At 42.1% G+C, this 21,640-nt stretch overlaps 1 protein-coding gene across 1 annotated transcript in view; it reads right to left on the minus strand.

Moving 5' to 3' along the window:
• Positions 1–685: 685 nt before the first annotated feature.
• Positions 686–21,640, minus strand: part of LAS1L (LAS1 like ribosome biogenesis factor) — a 71,164-nt gene continuing 50,209 nt past the window's right edge. The window contains exons 8-13 of the mRNA XM_063432089.1: positions 13,680–13,768; positions 8,579–8,785; positions 7,570–7,717; positions 5,747–6,108; positions 4,350–4,500; positions 686–1,008 (exon numbers count right to left, since the gene is read on the minus strand). Of these exons, the coding sequence (XP_063288159.1) occupies positions 918–1,008; positions 4,350–4,500; positions 5,747–6,108; positions 7,570–7,717; positions 8,579–8,785; positions 13,680–13,768 (1,048 nt within the window). The 3' untranslated portion in view covers positions 686–917. The remainder of the gene's footprint in view (positions 1,009–4,349; positions 4,501–5,746; positions 6,109–7,569; positions 7,718–8,578; positions 8,786–13,679; positions 13,769–21,640) is intronic.

Here is a 21,640-nt window from a genome sequence, read left to right on the forward strand (position 1 = left end):
CTCAGATCTTTTTGCTTGCCAATTTCATCTGTTTTCAACACATGAAATTAAAGAACGGACTGTTCACTTGCTGCCTAATATAGCCCACCACTTTACAGGTGCCATTGTACCAATATAATCAATGTTATTCACTTTGCCAGTGAGTAGTGTTAATGTTGTGGCTTGGCCTGTTACATATGAGAAAGTAATAAGCCACATAATGGAAAATAGATGTGCGAATACATGGTTTTTCTATTAGTAATGTCATAGGGGACCCTAAAATTCATTTTTAAATCAAAATTTCATTTGGCAGATTGACAAAGTGGAAGGAAGAAATATTGGAGACAGACTGTAAAAGTGAGACTGAGCAGTTGACACACCATTGGTCTTTTATCACCAACAAGCTGATAACAAATACAATAAGCACTGTAACAATTGACAACAGCCAGTCCAGAACACTTTTCAAGGCTGGCTAATGACACTACCAGAGGTAGTTCTTCAACTTTGCATGTGCAGCATTTCATACAGAAGCACTGAACATACATACTCCAAGCACCATGACCACTTCAAATCAAGGAAGCGTGGAGTTGCCCTTCTGGGAAAAAAAAAAAAAATATATATATATATATATCTCAATAATTACAGCCAGCCATATTAAGATTTTATATTTTATTAAATGTACAAAAAAAAAAAAACACAAAAAAAAAACGCTAGATTGAAAGAGAAGGGAAGGCCCTACAATTTAGGGTACTCCGTTTTGTCAGATTTTTTTCCCCACAAGATTGTCCAATAACTTGAATCCACTTCTACCTACGTCAAAGTCCATGAGACAGCTCAGTTTCTCTCTTGGTTTTGGATTGATCAGTTGTGTATGTAGCCTTGGATGTTCTCCCAAACCACATTATTTCCATTGGTAACACTGAAATGAACACAAGCCTTCAGAATAACCGCAGCCCCGCTTTAATATTATTCAGCTCTGCCTGGCTCCAGAGCACAGTTTCTGGCGAGGAAGTGGGGACAACAGGAGAGCTGCCAACAAAAAAATGCATTGATTTAGTAAAATAATCTTTGAGAGTAAAATAATAAGTTCTGTTCACAATGATCTTTAAGAATCCTCATACCATACATGATGATGTAAACTGCCATGTCACAAACTAGAGGGGTCAGGCAATATTTTATATCTGCTTGTGAGAACTTAACACTCTCATAAAGGACTTTCTTCCTAAAAGTAATAGCCAAGTCTCACAAAGTGCATTCTTTGAGGCTGTCAGTTTCATAATGCATTATGAAATCCAATGGGTGTTGCTTTCAGGGAGAAGGCTCATCCAGGAACATAAGACTTGACAAAGACTGTAGATCTAGAGCAGTATTAATGGGAACATCAGTAGGAAGAAGCAACATTATCCAATAATCTGTTGCTGCTCCTTGCAGAGATTTCCAAGTTAGGACATTGCTGTGCATAATTTTGTTTCCAAGTCACTCACAGCTAGGGATGTAAGCCCACAGCTCATCTCTGGGACTACCACCACATCAGTAACCAAAAGTAAGGCCAACTTCTTTATGGGATAGTTGAGAAACAGCCACATTGCATGGTATCAAGGTATATCATACAATGATTTATATGTAGTGAGGAGAAAGGGTAGAGAATGAAGGCAAACTCCTACTCATGTAGGAGCATGTTCATCAACTGTGTTTGAAAAAACGACCTCTTTGTAGATCTACCCCACTAGGGCTCGAATAGGAGTCAAACCTATTACCTAGACTAAGAAGGTAAAAATCCTACGAGATGTTATTTTAACATAACAAGTGTGCTAATAAGATATATATATATATATTGTGTTCTAAAGAAAATGTATGTCTGTATTAGTTAAAAAGAAACCTGAGTCCTATGATTAATTGTATTTATTATTGCTTTTTAAACCTTTAACTGAATGTTTCATTCTCTTTCAGTTCACCTGCAGCAAGAGTTGGTGAAAAACACACTTTCTTAATGATCTGTCTAAATGCAGGTTAATGGCATCTCTGGTAAGACCATGGTTATTTCTACTTTAAAGGGATACTCCAGGTACACACACGGTGCAATCTGTAGGCTAGATACAGGCGCAGTTGCTTGGTCTGTTGGAAGCACTCGCACTCTTCCAATCCTCGCATTGTTGGCTGTTTTATTGCTCTGAGTCTTTCTGAATACAAAATAAATGTTGACAAATCTATGGCCCTTACTCTACAACTCATCTCTTAACATTTCCAGGATAAGACATGCCAACTTAGTTAAGGTTAATTTACTTATACTTCTCCTGTACCTTACATGTGAAAAGCTAATTTGGACTCATCTAGCAGGAATTGCAGAAGTACAGAACAAAAAAGAATGATCGGTTTGTAAGAAGATGCCACAAGTCCATATTCATTCTCCTTATGGGGAACAACAATGAGTGAGCGAGAACTTTAGAGACCTACTGGTACCCAATCATCTCGGTTCTCCCAGTAGCTCTCAAAAAGTATATCTACCTAAAGGCACGTATAAATGTGGTCATTGCAGTGCCTGTCAATACATAGCTAAAGAAACTAAGGTCTTTTCTGACAGCCTGAACCAAGATTCCCACTGTGTACAGTCCTTCTTCAATTGCTGTACAGAAGGGGTGATTTACCTTTAGTAGGTTTCTAAGAGATGCACCATTGGGACTTTTTGCCTACCATTACAATAGTGGATATACACTAATTAAGACCAAAGGGATTTGTGTCAATATTCTGACACATTGATTTATGCCCGAACACGATCAGTAGGCGTGACTATAAATTTCGTCACCCGTCAATCATTCTTTTGCTAGCCGCGATATCAGAAGGAGGCGTGCCTAGCTGCCACACCCCCTGCATCGATCGGTCTAGCGTTGGCTAATTGATGTCGGGTAGGAGGTGTGGCGATACCACGCCACTTGTCTCCCCACTCCCAGCTTGCAGGACAGGCATGGCTCTGGTTTTGAGCCAATTGACGTGACGTGGGGCAGGGGTCGTGGCGACTCGCCGTCACTCACTTTCCCCTCCCAGCATGTCGGATCAGCTGAAAGGCTTTCTCTCAAATTATGGAGGTATTTAAACCGGATAGTGGGACATGCAACTTAATAGCTCCTGACGACGGCATACATTTATGCCTAAACGCACATCGAGCGTTTCTTTACTTTATTATTCTGCACTAGATAGCACTTAGGTAGTTAGTATGGTTTAATTAAGTTAGTTTATTAGTTTATTTAGGTTTTGGTGCTTGGACAGTGTCAATTTTGTTGGGGTGGTCTGCTCTCAGCTTAGGGGTTGGGTTTGCTCACCCCTGAAGACTCATCCACCTTCCTGTTCATAGTGTGGGCACTCTCTCTCTCTTTTTTCTTTCAGTGAGGTAGTAACCTCCATTAGTCCGTTCAACCTGAGTTACTTTGAGTTATAGGGGACCTTATTATCTGCATTGGGAAAGGCTTTTTGGAGTGTTAAATTCCTCCTCCTCCCTATACACTGTATCTCTTACTATTTTGCTATTTTAAGGACTCTCTCTTCTCATAGACAGTTCGTTTCAAACGGTTTATAGGTGTAGATAGGGCCTTTTTGTCCATTCTTTTCTCACCTTTTCCATTTTCTCCACTCCTGTATGAGTACCCCCACCTTTCCTATTAACTAGTTACTACGTACTTTTTTTCTGTGTATGCAGAGCTACTATCGTGATCCCCTTGTCACAAGTGTCTCCTTAATTTACTTAATGAGTTAACCTAGAATCAATTTTATGAGCCCAGACTTCCATTTTCTCCCCCTTTTCCTAATCTTCCCCCTTTCCTTTATAGTCTATTACAGCTTTTTAAGGTTCAACGATATTCCAGATACTACAGGATTTTTTCTTTGTCTAGCTATGGTACAGTGTGGCTTGAATTCACTTATTTTGACTCTGGAGTCGTAAGAAAAAAAAAAAAAAAACACCACAAACCCCTCAACATAAATTGCTAAACTAGAACTCTGAATTACAATAAATTTGCCACAGGCCTGGAGTTACTTCTAAAAAGCCTTTAAGCATAGAATTCTACTGTGAAACTAGTCCCCCACCTGTACACAAGAAAAAAAAAAAAAATCTTCTGGGTGTAGATTTCTCATTTACCATGCAAACATATTTGAAAAGGAAAGAAAAATGCACTTTTTGTGGTCAGATTAGCCATCTGTAGACAAATATCCGCTTTGCTGGTTGGCAAGCCAGGCCTTATTTGCCATGCTCTGAAATAGTTGTTTGCCTAGACTGCATCTAAACATGGAAACTGCTGGCTTACTTCCTACTTCCTAGTATTACAATTTAATTCACAATTTTGCAACACAAACTATTTCGGTTGAGATTCAATATTTACCTTGTGGCGTCAGCATGTCCATTCTGCTTTCCCTCTGCATCCTGCTGTTCAAGCACAGACATGATAGAGTAGCGATCAATCAAAAGGCAGCCTGGATCATCAATCTGTCCCGGAACAACACCAAGAGGATACTCTCCCCACTTCACATTATCTGAAAGACAAAACAAAGAATCCTTTTATCTCCCAGGTTTAATAACATTGGGTACATTACATTATTGTCCTGGTGAGCAAAATATTAAACAAGTGTTATAAAACATGTATGCCCATAATATAATACAGAACAGTCACCTGAAACGAACGATTCATTAGTCAATGGAGAATTACAATAGTTCTTACACATTTCATCTCTCCATTGGATTTAAACAATTTCACCTCTAACCAATCATGATCTTCAGCATTTATTTCCCCCCAACCTCCTCCCAGACCCAGACTATAAATTCTTAATGGCAGAGCTGTACGGTTATTGTATTTTATGTTACACGTTATGTCAAGAGACATGTGTGTGTGTGTGTGTGTGTATATATATTATTATTATTTATTTCCTTTTTTTTTTTTTTTAAACCATACAGTAGATGTACTGACAAAATGCATTGCATTGATTTATATGAGAAAGCTAGCTTAGATTTGCTGCAGAACTAGTTTGTGCAGCTACTGTGTGCCCTGTCCTTTTATCCAGCAGCGCCTTTCGAATCTATGCTGGACATTGTCCAGTCAGAAGCCAAATCCTGCATGTGTGCTACTGGCCAATCATACGTGTCACTGAGCTATAATACATGTACACCTCACTCAGAAATATATGAAGGGCAGGCACAGAGATTGGTGCAACCACTGCCATCCACTGTGAAATATACTTAAAAGACCACTATAGACACCCAGACCACTTCAGCTCAATGAAGTGGTCTGGGTGCCAGGTCCCCCAGGTTTTAACCCTGCAGCTGTAAACATAGCAGTTTCAGAGTTAATTTAGCCTCTAGTGGCTGTCTTCTTGACAGCCGCTAAAGGCACTTCTGCGATGCTCAATGCAAAAAGCGTGCGTTTTTGGCCGTTTTAAATGCTCTGGCCGCGCATGCGCATTCGGCTCCACTCAGGAGCTGACGTCGGAGGGGGAGGAGATGTCACTAACGCCGAGGGAGCCAGAGTGGGATAAAGATATGTGGCTGAAGGGGTTTTAACGCCTTCTGCCCAGCGGGAGGGGGGCCCTAAAGATTATATAGTGTCAGGAAAACTGTTTGTTTTCCTGACACTATAGTGATCATTTAAAAAATATTAGGTAAGAAATCCTCCCGGCTGTCTGAATGGCATCCTAGAAGGTATGACAAAGGCATTTCATAAGAGTGACAATAGTTCTTAAAAGGCAATTTAACCTCACAATAGAAATCTACATAAACTGCTTATACCTGCACTAACACTCCATGCAGAGCCCTGTAATGCAGTTTTCTGCTCTTTAGCCATCTTTGCATTTATTATTTGAATGTATTCTTCCTCATAGGACTCTTCAGTAATCATTTCTTCATCCTCTGTGTGCTCACTAGTGTCTGGTTCTTCCTCTTCTTCCATTGCCGGTCTCGCCCATGAATTAAAAGCTCTGGTCTTGGATTCCTGCCTTATTTTCCACTCCAGGCTTTCCACCGTGTAAATGGGCTGGTCACTGTAGTCCACAGATACATCAGAGTCATCATCCTGAACATAGATAGAGCAGAGACACAGAAGCTTCTCCTGGGTGTTAGAAGGTAGACTAGGCTTCATATATGCAAAGATCCTAAAGAGAAATAAATAAATAAATAAGAAGATATGTGCCTGCTTCAAAAGATTAATCAATTATTTCCTTTAAAGTATACATTGGTGTTATTTTCAGGATCATAAAATTAATCAGCAGTAGAACGTGCACTGTTGCTTGACTGCAACATAATTTTGTAAAGCTATATAATGCAGTGTCTATGGAATCTGTTCTAAGATTTTAGAAGAACACGAATCGCTGCTTCTTGGTGTATATATGCTCAACACTCTCAAAGACATTCCACAACGCGGATGGATAGAGAATGTGACACTCAATGATGCATATAAACTATGTCAGCTAGACAAGATGAGCTGCATGTAAAAAGAGAACAAAGAATTTCAGGGTAGATCACAACATAAACAACATTTGAGCGTTTTCACTCATTTTGTAAGCGCATTGCAGAAGCGAAAATACTGAGCATCTTTGTTTCCTTAAAAATTTTTTTTATATATTTTATTTTTTAACGCATTAATAAAGGAATATATATTTAGAGTCTAGAGAAACTCCCAATGTGCAATGAGGTAAAAATAAATAAAAAACAGGACATATTTTGTATTGTGCCTACCATCAACATACTGTAATTTGTTTGTTCTAAATACAAGTAAAATAATTTACTAACCTAGGAACATTAAATAGTTGGCAAGAAAAAGTTGAGATAGGGGAGCTCAGTCATATTGAAGAGTGTTTCTAATTTGACTGCTCTAATCTAAAATTTGCTATTATATTGCTGATGCTCCACAATTCTTAGTTTAGTGAATAATCCTGTTAGCATATGGTTTTAAGTAGTCTTCCTCTGTTCAAACATCACAGGTGCATTATTTTAACTAGGTTTAATAAACCTAAAGGCATAGTAAAAAATAAGCTAGGGCAAAAAATAAATTTATTCGGTCAATCTAAAAATAAGACAAAAAATATAATAAATAAATAATAATTTGTGATTTCCAATGGCGCCACAAAACAGGAAAATATTATTTCTTGACCCCAAAATGGCAATTCAGACAAAAAATAAATAAACACGGCACAAAGTCGATATCACCACCACTTTAGGCAGAGAAATCAACATCTTTATTGTGCTTACTGAAAAGAATTCTACTGCCACATGAAAAAAATCCATTCTTTGAGCGGAGATGTTTTATTTCTTGCAGTTGTACAGTCCTATGAATGAACAGGGAGTGGTTTTGGGCTACTGGTGTGTAAACAGATCATATCCTCCTGAAAAGTGTTTTATTTATTTCAAGTAAACAAGTTCAAATATTCTAGCCCTTCCCCATAACTAACACCTCCCATTTACCCAATTCATTTTGCAGCCCGCCGATGCATGGTTTCCATAATATTGACAATTAAGGAGACCAGTTTTATTCCCAACTCTTTTCCAGTTCTGTATAGTTGACTTGGTTACATTGCGTTGATTCTCAGTTTTTGCAATATGCAGGGCTTACTTACAGTCTTAAGAGGTCTGGAGTTGCTTGGCACGGAGACTCAAGGCATTTCTGCATTAATTTTTTCCACTGCAAACCCACCCGGTGAGCAAACAGTTTCCATTTGCTTTTCACTGCTGCCTGATTGCGAGAGGGAATGACGCATTTTCTCTCTGTTTGAGGAAAAATAATAATTTAAACAAAAATTTGAAACTAATATAGACGTAGTCTTCTTTCACAGCACTAGAAGGGAGGCAATACATGTAGACAATATGTACTCTAAAAGGTGCATTTCATGAAGTTATAGAATTGAAACAAAATCCCATAAATGGCATAATTCCCTTTAATGATGGCACCGCACAAAATAAAATGCCCATAGAAGAATTTTGTGAAATACTTCTAGCCAAACAGACAGATGTAAATTCCTGAAAGAAAAATACATAAATACAGTGATCTATTGCATGTTATTTAAAAAAATATGTATTAAAAATCTAATTCAATGATGGCATCTTTACAAAGGGAGAGTGGCTGTGTGCAGCTGGGACATTCAGTCCCTTGGGAACATTGGATCATGTAACAGGCAGATCGAAAACCAGGGGGTTAAAAAAAATATCACCAATATCTCTGTATACCTGACAGTAATCTCCATCCTTGTCCTGATTTTGGATCTACCAGTTACAGGATCTAAGGTTTCCCAAGGGGCTGATCCTCCCAGAGTCTGAATGTCCAAGTGGCACACATCCACTCTCCTTTTGTAAGTTGCCATCATGGGATGGGTTTATTTTTTTAGTACACATATTATTGCACTATATATTTTTATGGTTTTCCTTTTAGGAATTTAAATTCATCTAGGTTTGTCTATTTTACAAAACTCTTTTACGCACCTTTTCTTTTATGAGGTGCTTTCATGCACCAATCCAACAGGCATGCCAAACAAAATGAACAGTTGCTGGCAATTTATTAAATTGAGCTTTTCATTAACATTTGAGGCTTATCTTCCTCAGAATCTATGTTGCCAATTCCCCAAAACCTACCAGCTCTTTGATTGGCTGTCAAGATCTCTGATATCCAACAGCTAAGATAGTGGGCTCTAAAGTCATTATCAGTCTCCGAGCAATGACCTAATTCAGAGAACATTTTCTCCAATAATTCCTGCGTAAATGCCTGAGCATGCAAGACCTTGAGCAGTGGCTGCCAGAAACGGAATAGCACACGGGGGAGATGCAAGTTTTCATCACTATCTGCAAAACAACAAAAAGTGGAAAATCAGTCAAATACAGGTAAATTAAGTTTCCGCTTTACCATACATATAATGATGCCTGAGAAAAACAAACTGACATTTAGTTTTCCATTTAGTGTATAAGGCCGTCACAAAATGGGAAGATTCTTAGAAATGGATAGTTAACATCTAAATTGGTGTTTGAGAGCTATATAGTATTCATATCCCATAAAACGGTTTAGAGAACAAGATAGAAATACAATAAAAGCAATAAGCAAACCAAAATTTAGTAAGGCCTGCAATAAGCATATTCATTTTATTTAACATTTCTCACATTTACAGAGGTGTGGAATTTATATTGCTAACCTGCACTACCTGCTGGCTCACAACAGAGTTCTGCTTTAGCCCTACCATGTAGCAAGGATGCTACAAGGGAACCAGAGGGATAGGGGGTCCATTTGCATCTCTGAAGAGGAATGGTAAACATCAGTTGTGTCATGTACAGAAGCCTTAATAGGCTAAACTACATGGCTTTCACTCCAGTAGCCAAGGAGTGGGAGGAGAGATTGAAAAACACTACAGGGATTCCGTTCTAGAATTAGAAAAACATTCAGACTCGCAACCTTTAAGCAGCCAGTTAAAGATAACCATTAAAAGTGTAGATGGTAAAAATGTGGCTTAAGGAGTACCAGAGACTTTTGGATGTATTCCCAAACAATAACAAAAACAACTAAAAAGATATCTAGCCCCACTTGTCTCTATGCATGCTAAACACTGCAAAACGATAAATTACTTGGTATGGGGTAGGCAACATTCATCTGCCTCCTTGACAGTCCCAATCCTAAGGGGGGAGCATTGTGATTGGTTCAGACCACCACTTCTGATGTCAGCAGACAGGGCCTGAGGCAGCAGTTGCACACTTGAATACAAGTAAAATTTTACTATATTTAGGGAGGCAAGAGGGGGCCAGATGGTGGTTTTAACACTATAGGGTCAGAAATACAGGTTTGTGCTCCTGACCCTATAGTGCTTCTTTAATGATCTTCATAAATAATGTTGTGGAGTAAATCTACCATAATGCTCTTACAGCCATAAAGCTGGCAAATCATCAGGGAAGATGCAGTCCACATCTGGAGTGCAGAAGGTTTCCAACCCTCAACTGGGGGAATCCACCAAAGAAACAAAGTTTGTCATTAATATGTAAATACGTAGAGATGCTTCCAGAGAAACCGCCTAATCTGATGGACCTCTCCTTAAAAATAAAATAAAAGCTTTTCACAGCCAGCGAGGGGAAGGAACAGCAGCCTGTCAGAGAATACTGAAAGAGAATAACAGAAAGGGATCTTGCTGAAGTAAAACCTCTTGCAGGAGTTTAGATAAAACATAAAACAAGGGGCTTCCGGTCGGCGACTCGAGGTGATCGGACGCACTGCTCTGGAGCTCCGCGACAAAATCGGAGAAATCTCGCCTAATTATCGTCAAAATCACCACCGCTCACCGCTCCTTGCACGCAAGTACCCCACAAGCCAAATGGGACGCAAGCATAAGAAGAAGGCGGCAGATGTAACAACCCCGGGGCTCACAATTGGGGAAATGTGGAGGAGAGCATGTGGCCCGAGTGAAGCCAATATGGCGGCGCTCCACGGTGGCTGCACGGACTTCTCGGACGATTATTCAGAGGAAGCAGAGGAGGAATACCTCCCACCTCCAGACCTGAAACCAAAGAAAACCTCCAGCAACACGAGAAAAGACCCTGATGCCGACCTAGTGACCACGGGGGTGCTTAAGGCCCTCCTGGCAGACCTGCAAAGCAATATCCTCACGGATGTCACGGCCTTAAGGGGTGAACTGCGAGGTCTGACAGGCCGCATCACTGTGCTAGAGGCCTCCTCTCAGGAACACAAGAGCACCATCGCTACCCTGCAAAGTGACCTGCGGGAACTGCACCGCAAGAATGCGCTGCTGGAACGGCGCCTGAATGCCCAGGAGGACGCGAAGAGGCGATTCAATATCAAGGTTAGGGGGCTGCCAGAAGAGCTACCGGAGACAGAAGTTCCGCGCACGGTCAAACGCCTTCTGACCAGCATACTGCCTCCAGGTACTACTGCACCTATCGAGCCCGCAACTATTTTCAGGATCCCAAAATCTGCCACAGCCCCTACCTCAGCCACAAGGGACACTATCCTTACCTTTCGTAACGGAGCGGACAGAGCGTCGGTCCTTACCGCCCTCCGGGGAAAGACCCCCTTGCAATTTGAGAGTACAAAGTTGACCTTCTACGGAGACCTGTCAGGGGGCACCTTGGCGTGGCGTAGGTCACTCCGACCCCTCACCACCACGCTTCAGCAACACAATATTTCATATCGCTGGCGGACCCCCAACTCACTCCATGTGCAGCACGGGGAGACAACCCACAAGATCCATGACCCGCAAGACGCAGCAGAACTACTACAGACCTTGGGCCTCACATGGGACTCACTCCTCCAGGCAGGCCCCGCAACCTCCACCACACCGACTCACAGTTGGAATCCAGCGGGCAGTGCCCCATTTGTACCTTGAAACCTTACGCCAGTTGCATACGCCGCAGTTACCACATAAACCGAACTGAGGCGCCTTCACCTTCACTCCGACGTTGCCCCCACCTGACTATACTGGGCCCCACCACCCACCTCTATCGAGCAACTTAAAATCTCTGGGACTTAATTGATCACCTACCGGATTGTTATCCCACCCTTTGCTGGGTCCCGACGCGGCCACCAAGAGACCACGACTCGTTCCAGCCAACCGGCCACAGACTCTCTCACTGGGAATAGATCTCTGTGGGTGGTCGTGACGACCCAACTTGCCGCCCATGCTGCAGCCAACGGACTACACCCATGTCGGCCCCAATTCCGGGACACTGTATGATGTACATAGTTCCTACTGTTTGCGAAACTGTTACTCACTCATGTGCCTATATAATGTGCTCCCATTTATTGTCCAAACTGCAGGTGCAAGGTAGCGCATTGACATACTTATCGCCCAGTTAATGCATACAGCTTACACAACCTCACGTACCCAATAGTCACTCACCGGACTGAACGAATGGCTAGACTTCGCCCTTAGCTCGACACACGCCAAACACTTAAGGGAAAGGGATGCCCACATATATCGGGTTTAGCACCTACACTATATGTCTACCTTAACAGTAGTATCGACCTCTTGTCTGACCCATAGCAAAGCAGTACACCTCCACACATAGACCACATCTTGGCGCCACGATTGCTTCTGCTATGCATCGACCACATACTCTTGACAATACCATACTAAACTCAGACCGGACTACTATCGAAAACAGAGCCAAGACTGCCTCACTCTTGTTCACCTTTACTTTTATCCTTACCCCTATTACCGTCTAATTTTACAAGCTTAAATCGATGTCCCATATGACCTCCTGACATTCACTTTGACGACTGCTAAAGAGATGCTTCGAAACTGTTTATTTCTGCCTCATATGCACGACTTATTACCACTGTCATTGGATTAACAGCAGACATAGATAGGCCTACTAACGTGTAAGCTTTACCTCTATAATTAATGCTTCACTAAACACAAATGGTTTATATAAAATTGTGATTATTACTCCTCTGTTTGAGATAATCAAGAACACTGTTGCAATTTAACTCTTTATACCCAAAAAAAACTGTGCCAGCTTACCGCAGGCCACAACTTGTACGAAATGTTTACTACTCTAATTTGATGTCGCTGTTGTGGCGCACCAAAGTTTATTGTTATTCTTGTGCACAACAAAAATAAAGAATTTAAAAATAAAAATAAAAAAAATAAAATAAAATAAAAAATACCACAACAACCTCTGTATCAAACAGTATATGAATTCTGACATTTCAGGTTGACTGGCTGAGGAAGCAAAAATCAACGTTTCATATTTAAACATTAAATTTATATTATCAGAATCTACCACACCCACGCTAGTGAGAAGAAAATAAAAAATAAGGGTGTATTAACTAGAACCACATATCTTTATAAACAGTTAGCATGTTATAGAGAATACAAATTTTGCATGACTCACGCGTTAAAGGACAACAAGATGCCAAAACCACAGGTAACAAAAGTCTGTGTATATTATATTAATAATAATATAACATTAATATTATAAATATTATATGTATACATTTATGGTCAGAGACCTACAATAAGTTTAAACTATACATTTAAAGGTCGAGGGCATCGAATACATTTAGCTATACTAGAAGTAGCCTGAAAAATAAATAAATAAATAAACAAACAAGGGGGCCGACTACGACAAGTTGGCCTTGCTTGTCGCTTCATGTGTCTGCAGTTCAGTGAAAAAAAGGGCAAAAAATAAATAAATACGATGCCTTGGCAACATAAGTTATGTAAAGCAAATAAAGTTGTCATTAAAAATTATTCAACTCCCATTGAAAATCATTTTTATTGTAAAAACTTATAACAAACGCCTAGCCAGTTCAGTAATTTCAAGTGTTCCAGCTCAAGCACACCTGATGCAACTAATGAAGTCCTCGGGTAGTTGTATCAGGTGTGCTTGAGACAGCAGCTGTTGTGCTGTCTTGAGAGTATCTTTTCAGGGGGCTTGATTAATTCTGAGACTGGAGAAGTCATTATAAGTAGATTTTTTTTAGTTGAAATATGGAAACCACTTGAATCATTCGTGTTGCGCTATTTCAATTGCGTTTGGTTGATTTGTTCATTGCAAACACCTGAAAGCTGTACATTTTAACAATAAACCAGATTTTGAATAAGTTTGATTACAACTGCATATGCTATCTTAAACACTACACAGGAAGAGTCAGAACCAACAGAAAGTATCATCCAATCAATGTGGAGTCTTAGTCTGGCTTTGGACTTCTAATAATTGGTGTAAACGGATACTCCACCTTCAGGTTCTATGTTCAAAGTCGCTTGCTGTTTTGCAGTAGGTATTATGAAGCCATCCTCGAGAAGAATATCTGCTGCATTCCCTGCACTGAAAAAGAGGGGGAGGGGGGGGGGGGGAGAGAAAGAGAGAAAGAGAGAGAGAGAGAGAGAGAGAGAGAGAGAGAGAGAGAGAGAGAGAGAGAGAGAGAGAGAGAGAGAGAGAGAGAAGAAAGTATGAGTCTTCTGCATTTGTAGATGACAAATTCAAATAATGGTAACAAGTTGCAATAAGGATGAAATACCAGTGAGGTGAAAGGACACTGTTGCACATAGAAGGCTTATCAATAAACTGCAATCTTTAAAGGACCACTATAGTGCTAGGAAAACAAATTCATTTTCTTGGCACTATAGGGTCCTTAGGTCCCCCCCACCCACAGGGCTGAGGGGGCTAAAACCCCCTTCAGCCACTTTCCTTTCTCCAGCGCCAGGCTCCCTCAGCGCTGGGGAACTCTCCTCCTCCTGCCGACATCAGCGCCGAATACGCATGCGCGGCAAGAGCTGCGTGTTCATTCAAACCACCCAAAGGAAAGCATCGTCCTATGGACGTCCAGCATCTTCTCATTGTGATTTTCACAGTGAGAGGCGCGGAACCGCCTCTAGCGGCAGTCAGTGACACAGTCACTAGAGGCTGGATTAACCCTCAGTGAAATATAGCAGTTGCTCTGAAACTGCTATGTTTTCAGCTGCAGGGTTAACACTAGAGGGACCTGGCAGTATAGCATAGATATTACTAAGTACCATTTTATGCAATTAAAATCCAATATAGTAAGCAATATTTTTAGACTTAAATAAGACAAATAAAATGCTTAAAATGTTTATTATCTATATGTGACAAAATTGTATTAATTTGCGCATCTTATATACTTCTATTGATTGGACCTGGCACTCGACCACTTCATTGAGCTGAAGGGGTCTGGGTGCCTATAGTCAGGGGCGTACCTAGAGCATTTGTCACCCGGGGCGGATCCTGTGCTCGGCACCCGGGGCGGATCCTGTGCTCGGCACCCCCTTCCCCGCCCCTCCGCCCCCCCCCCCCCCAAAAAGAAAAACCTGTAAAAAAAAATGTAAACGTTTTCTTTTTTACAATTTGTAAACTTTGCAAAACCGCTGTAAGCCCCTCCTACAAAACCCTTGTCCTGCCCGACCCATCCTACAAAACCCCTGTCCTGCCCCCTTCTACAAATCCTGTATTGCCCCCCAGTCTACAAAACCCCCTTCCACAAATCCCCTGCTTATCCCCCCTTATAAAAACCCCTGTAGCCCCACACACACATTTACAGGCAGACAGTGACACGCACACAGTCACATATACAATCTCACACACACACAAGCAGACTGTCTGCGTGTGTGTGTGTGACTGTCACACACACACACAGGCAGACACACACACAGGCAGGCACACACACACGGGCAGGCGCGTACACATGGGCAGGCGCGCACACATGGGCAGGCGCGCACACACACACACGGGCAGGCGCACACACAGGCAGGCAGGCACACAGGTAGATGCACACACAAAGGCAGACGCACACACACAGGCAGGCAGAAAGGCAGGCAGACACACGCACACAGGCAGACACACACTCTTACTTACAGACAGTGGGCTGGAGGAGGACTAGATTCCCTGAAGTCATTCCCACTAGCCTGCTGGGGAAGCAGGTATTCCTTCTTGCTGCACCTCCATGTGCAGAAGTAACAGCATAGGGTAAGGGCCATATTAAGCCCCGCCTCTGGTTTGGCTCCACCCTTCTCTTCCGTGCGGCCAGTTCAGCTGCTCTTAGCGTGTGTGAGCTGCTCTGGCCGCCCGGCACCCTAACTACCATGGGGCACTGTGCGGCTGTACAGCTCACACAGACCCCTCCAGCTCCCATATCCTTTAAGTTTGGGTTCCAATATTGTTGAATGGGTAAGGCAGTGGTTGAGTGACAGGCAACAGAGGGTTGTAGTCAATGGAGTATGGAGTATATTCGAAGCATTGGCTTGTCACTTGTGAGGTACTTCGGGGATCTGTACTTGGACCCATTCACTTTACTATTTTTATTAGTGATATTGCTGAAGGTCTTGATGGTAAGGTATGTCTTTTTGCGGATGATACTAAGATATGTAACAGGGTTGATGTTCCAGGAGGGATAAGCCAAATGGCAAATGATTTAGGTAAACTAGAAAAATGGTTGTGGCAACTGACATTTAATGTGGAAAAGATCGTGCATCTTGGACGTAAAAACCCAAGGGCAGAGTACAGAATATTTGATAGAGTCCTAACCTCAACATCTGAGGAAAGGGATTATAGGGTGATTATTTCTGATGACTTAACGGTAGGCAGACAATGTAATAGAGCAGCAGGAAATGCTACCAGAATGCTTGTTTGTATTAGCAGTAGAAAGAGGGAAGTGCTCATGCCATTGTACAGAACACTGCTGAGACTTCGCTTGGAGTATTGTACGCAGTACTGGAGACCGTATATCAGAAGGATATTGATACTTTAGAGAGATTTCAGAGAAGGGCTACTAAACTGGTTCATGGATTGCAGGAATAAACTTACAAGGAACGGTTAAACGTACTTAAAGGGACACTATAGTCACCAGAACAACTACAGCTTATTGAATTTGTTCTGGTGAGTAGAATCATTACCTTCACAAATTTTTGCTGTAAACACTGTCTTGTCAGAGAAAAAGCAGTGTTTAAATCACAGCCTAGTGATAATTTCACTGGCCACTCCTCATATGGCTGCCTAAAATGCATCCAAACATTCAGTATCTCCTCCCTCTGCATGCAGACACTAAACTTTCCTCATAGAGATTCATTGATTCAATTCATCTCTATGAGGAGATGCTGATTGGACAGGGCTGGGTTTGAATTGTGCTGGCTCTGCCCCTGATCTGCCTCCTTGTCAGTCTCAGCCAATCCTATGGGGAAGCATTGTGATTGGATAAGGCCACCACTTCTGATGATGTCAGCAGACAGCTTGTTTTTCTGAGACAAACAGCATGCAGAGTTACAGCTTCAGGCTTGAATACAAGTAAGATTTTTACTATTTTTAGGGAGGCATGAGGGGGACAGGGTGGCTAGATGGTGGTTTTAACCCTATAGGGTCAGGAATACAAGTTTGTGTTCATGACCCTATAGTGCTCCTTTAACATGTATAGCTTGGAGGAAATACGAGACTGGGGGATATGATAGAAACATTTAAATACATAAAGGGAATCAACACAGTAAAGGAGGAGACTATATTTAAAATAAGAAAATACCACAACAAGTGGACCTAGTCTTAAATTAGAGGAGCAAAGGTTTAAAAATATCAGGAATATTACTTTACAGAGAGGGTAGTGGATGCATGGAATAGCCTTCCAGCTGAAGTGGTAGAGATTAACACCGTAAAGGAGGAGTTTAAGCATGCATGGGATAGGCATAAGGCTATTCCAACTATAACATAAGACCAGGGACTAATGAAAGTATTTAGAAAATCGGGCAGACTAGATAGGCCAAATGGTTCTCATCTGCAGTCGCATTTTATGGTTTTATAAAGAATTAGATTTAATTTATTATCAATAACTTTATTTACTTCAAAATTGTGACAGCACACCTCAAAGGTAAAAACACACCCATACTCACCTAAATATACACTCATGTTTATTATATAGCAGACTTGAGAGATGTTAAAATAGTGGAACCAAAGCATATACAGAAGACACCAGGGGCAACATAGGACACGATATGTGTTCAACATTTAAAGACAAATACATCGAAACATAAATCTAAAATGAATTTCCTTTACCCATAACCCGTAAAATACGGATACCAATAAAGTTCATGATACCCATAAACTGCATGAATGAGTGAACCTCCACACCCCTATTACAGGGAGTTATGCTATTGACATCCAATTGACTGGGTGTAGGAAGAAGTGAGATTCCATAGGAAGCCAGCCATTTCGGATAACGTTGAAGTGAAAGCCACTGCGCTCCACTGGTAAGAAAAACTGGAAGATCCTCAATGATATTTAATGCCTGAAGAGAGTAAACATTTAGTGACCTGCCCTAGTAAGTGTGATCGGTGAATAATAAAGCAAACAGAGGTGCAGTAGGAACATAACGATGCAGCCCTCCAATACAAAGCAAGTTCCTTTTAATCATTGTCATAATGCTGGTCCTACCTGTAAATGTTTGAAAGGTCACGATGACCCAGCATGGGATTGCCATTGGTGCACATAGTGATTTACTTATTCTTTAAGTGCCATTCAGGCTTATCACCTAAACCCTCTTGAGGTAATAACAAAGTGAGCTGCTTTCAGGGGAAACTGAGTAAGTGTCAGGATCGGGACAGGGATCCAACACGCAGAGTACAAAGTATAGTAGGTACGTATACCGGACCTTAGAATGGCCGGACTTAACGTAAGGAGTAAGTAGAGAATGGTCAGAGACAAGCCGAGGTCGAGGGAACGAGAAGACAGGTAAGCGAGAGACAAGCCGGGTCAAAGGATAACAGAGATAAGCAGAGTGATACAAACAAGCCGGGTCAGAACCAAAGAGACAATAGACATACAAGAGCACTGAGTGACTAGACTGGCTAGAACCACAACAGGGCAATGAGCAAATGCGGCAAGCTCTATTAAATACCCCGGTTCTAGGAGGTAATCACACCCCCAACGAGTCCTGGTTCGTGTTCAGGGTTTGAGTGACAGGTCGAGCCGGCTTGGCGTCATGACGTCGGCTACTGAGCGTCACGTCATAAAAGGGCGTGGATCCCTCGCGGCCGGCGTGTAACCGACCGGAGGGACCGCGAGGAACGGAGGAAACAGCCCTTCTGAACGGGAAAACGTCTAAGTCTCTCCTCTTATCAGAGGTAGAGACTACAGGTACCCTGACAGTACCCCCCCCCCCCCCTCAGAAACGCCCACCGGGCGGAAGCATCCGGGACGAGATGGAAAGCGGGAGTGAAAAGCCCTGCGGAGGCGAGGAGCATGAACATCCTCCTGAGGTACCCAAGTCCTCTCCTCAGGACCATATCCCTTCCAGTCGACAAGATACTGTAACCTCCCTCGAGAAATTCGAGAATCGATGATGGAGTTGATCTCGTACTCCTCCTGGCCCTCAACCTGAACAGGGCGGGGAGAGGAAACAGTGGAGGAAAATCTGTTGCAAATTAACGGTTTCAGCAAGGAAACATGAAAAGAGTTAGGGATGCGTAAGGCAGATGGAAGTACTAGACGATACGCAACCGGGTTAATACGAGCCAGGACCCTGTAAGGGCCAATGTAACGAGGCGCGAACTTCAAAGAAGGAACCTTTAAACGAATGTTTTTTGTACTCAACCATACCCTATCACCAGGAACAAAAACAGGAGCCGCCCTTCTGCGCTTATCAGCGTGTTTCTTGAACAACATGGAATTATGTAGGAGAATTTGTCGAGTCTGATCCCACAACTTCCTCAGATTGGCAACATGAACATCAACCGACGGTACCCCCTGGGAAGGAGAGACCGAGGGAAGAATGGAAGGATGAAAGCCATAATTCATGAAAAGGGGGCTAGAACGAGTGGAATCACAAACAAGATTATTGTGTGCGAACTCTGCCCAAGGAATCAAACCGACCCAATCGTCCTGATGTTCGGAGACAAAACAACGCAAATATTGTTCAATCTTTTGATTGGTACGTTCAGCAGCTCCGTTAGACTGAGGGTGATAAGCAGAAGAAAAATTCAATTTGATGCCCAATTGAGAACAGAAAGATCTCCAGAAACGTGAAACAAATTGGGAACCTCTATCAGAAATAATTTCGGAAGGTATCCCATGTAAACGAAAAATCTCTTTAGCGAATATTTCCGCTAATTCAGGAGAAGTCGTAAGTTTAGGTAAAGGCACAAAATGAGCCATCTTAGTAAACCTATCGACTACAGTGAGAATAACAGTCTGTTTTTTAGAGATAGGCAAATCAACAATAAAGTCCATGGCCAAACAGGACCATGGTCTTTCAGGAATGCCCAAGGGCTGTAATAGACCACATGGAAGAGGTTGCTTAGTCTTAGTACAGATCTCACACACTGCAATGAAATCCTTAATATCCTTTCGTAAAGAAGGCCACCAGAAATCTTTAGAGATTAAGGAATATGTCTTGCGAATACCAGGATGCCCCGCCACCTTACTCTCGTGGAAACACTGTAAGAGCTCCCTTTGGAGTTCAGGGGGAACGAAGTGTCTTGCCACAGGAGTCTGCCTAGGTGCCAGATGTTGCAACTTCATGATACGGTCAAGCAGTGGAGAATGAATTTTAAGACTTGTGTTGGCGATAATATTGCACTTGGGGACTATAGAGGACAACACTGGCTCAGACACAGTAGAAGGTTCATATTGGCGAGACAAAGCATCGGCTTTAGAATTCTTAGAACCAGGTCTGTAAGTGAGTACGTAATTGAAATGGGTGAGAAATAAAGACCAACGAGCTTGCCTGGAGGACAATCGCTTGGCCTCCCCAATATAGGACAAGTTCTTGTGGTCCGTCAAAATAGTAACAGGATGTAAGGTCCCTTCCAATAAATGTCTCCATTCCTTTAAAGCCATGATAACTGCTAGTAGTTCCCTGTCGCCAATGTCATATCTGCTCTTCGGGCCAGATAGCTTCTTGGAAAAAAAACCACATGGATGTAATGGTTTATCCACACCTAACCTTTGGGACAGGATAGCGCCTACACCTGTCTCTGAGGCGTCTACTTCGAGTAGGAAAGGCAGAGTAGTATCAGGGTGAACTAAAATTGGTGCGGAAGCAAAAAGTTCTTTGAGGGTTTTGAAAGCAAGAAGTGCTTCAGTAGACCAATTCTTAGTGTCAGCCCCCTGTCTGGTCATATTGGTGATAGGAGCAATAATTGACGAGTAACCCTTAATGAAGCGCCTATAATAATTGGAGAATCCAATAAACCTCTGAATGGCCTTGAGACCCTTAGGTAAGGGCCAGTCTAAAATGGACTGGAGTTTATCTGGATCCATCTTAAAGCCTTCCCCAGAAATCACATAACCAAGAAAGTTTGTCTGGGACTGATCAAAACTACATTTCTCCAGTTTGCAGTACAAGCCATGTTGAAGAAGTTTGCGCAAAACCCTTCTGACTTGTCTGTGGTGAGTCTCAATGTCCCTAGAATGTATAAGAATATCATCCAGGTATACAATAACGCAGTCCTGTTGAAACTCCCTAAGAACTTCATTGATCAAGTCCTGAAATACTGCCGGCGCATTGCAGAGACCAAAAGGCATTACGGTATACTCGTAGTGCCCATATCGAGTGTTGAACGCCGTCATCCACTCGTGACCCTGCTGAATCCTCACCAAGTTATATGCCCCTCTGAGATCTAACTTGGTGAAAATCTTGGAACCCTTTAAACGATCAAAGAGCTCGGTAATCAAAGGAATCGGGTAGGCATTTCTAACGGTTATTTTGTTCAAACCTCGGTAGTCAATGCAAGGTCTCAGTGTACCATCCTTCTTTTTAACAAAAAAAACCCCAGCCCCGGCAGGGGAGGAAGATCTCCTAATAAATCCTTTGTCTAGATTTTCACGAATATACTCCTCTAGGACTAAGTTCTCTTTAGTAGACAAAGGGTATACATTGCCCCTGGGAGGCATGGTACCAGGGAGTAGATTAATCTTACAATCAAAGGACCTGTGTGGGGGTAAAGTATCGGCCTTCTTTTTGTCAAATACCGCCTTTAAGTCCAGATACAGTGGAGGTATTTGTACTTCTGTAGGGTCGGTAGACTGAGTGGATGCATTAACTATGCAAAGCGGTGAGACTTTCTGTAAACACTTCTCCTGACAATTCTGACCCCATGAGATTATCTCCCCTAATTCCCAATCAATAATAGGGTTATGTCTCTTTAACCAAGAATACCCCAGGACTATGGGAACAGAAGGAGATGAAATGAGTAACAGAGA

Source organism: Pelobates fuscus, chromosome 9 (assembly GCF_036172605.1).
Source record: "Pelobates fuscus isolate aPelFus1 chromosome 9, aPelFus1.pri, whole genome shotgun sequence".
NCBI lineage: Eukaryota > Metazoa > Chordata > Amphibia > Anura > Pelobatidae > Pelobates > Pelobates fuscus.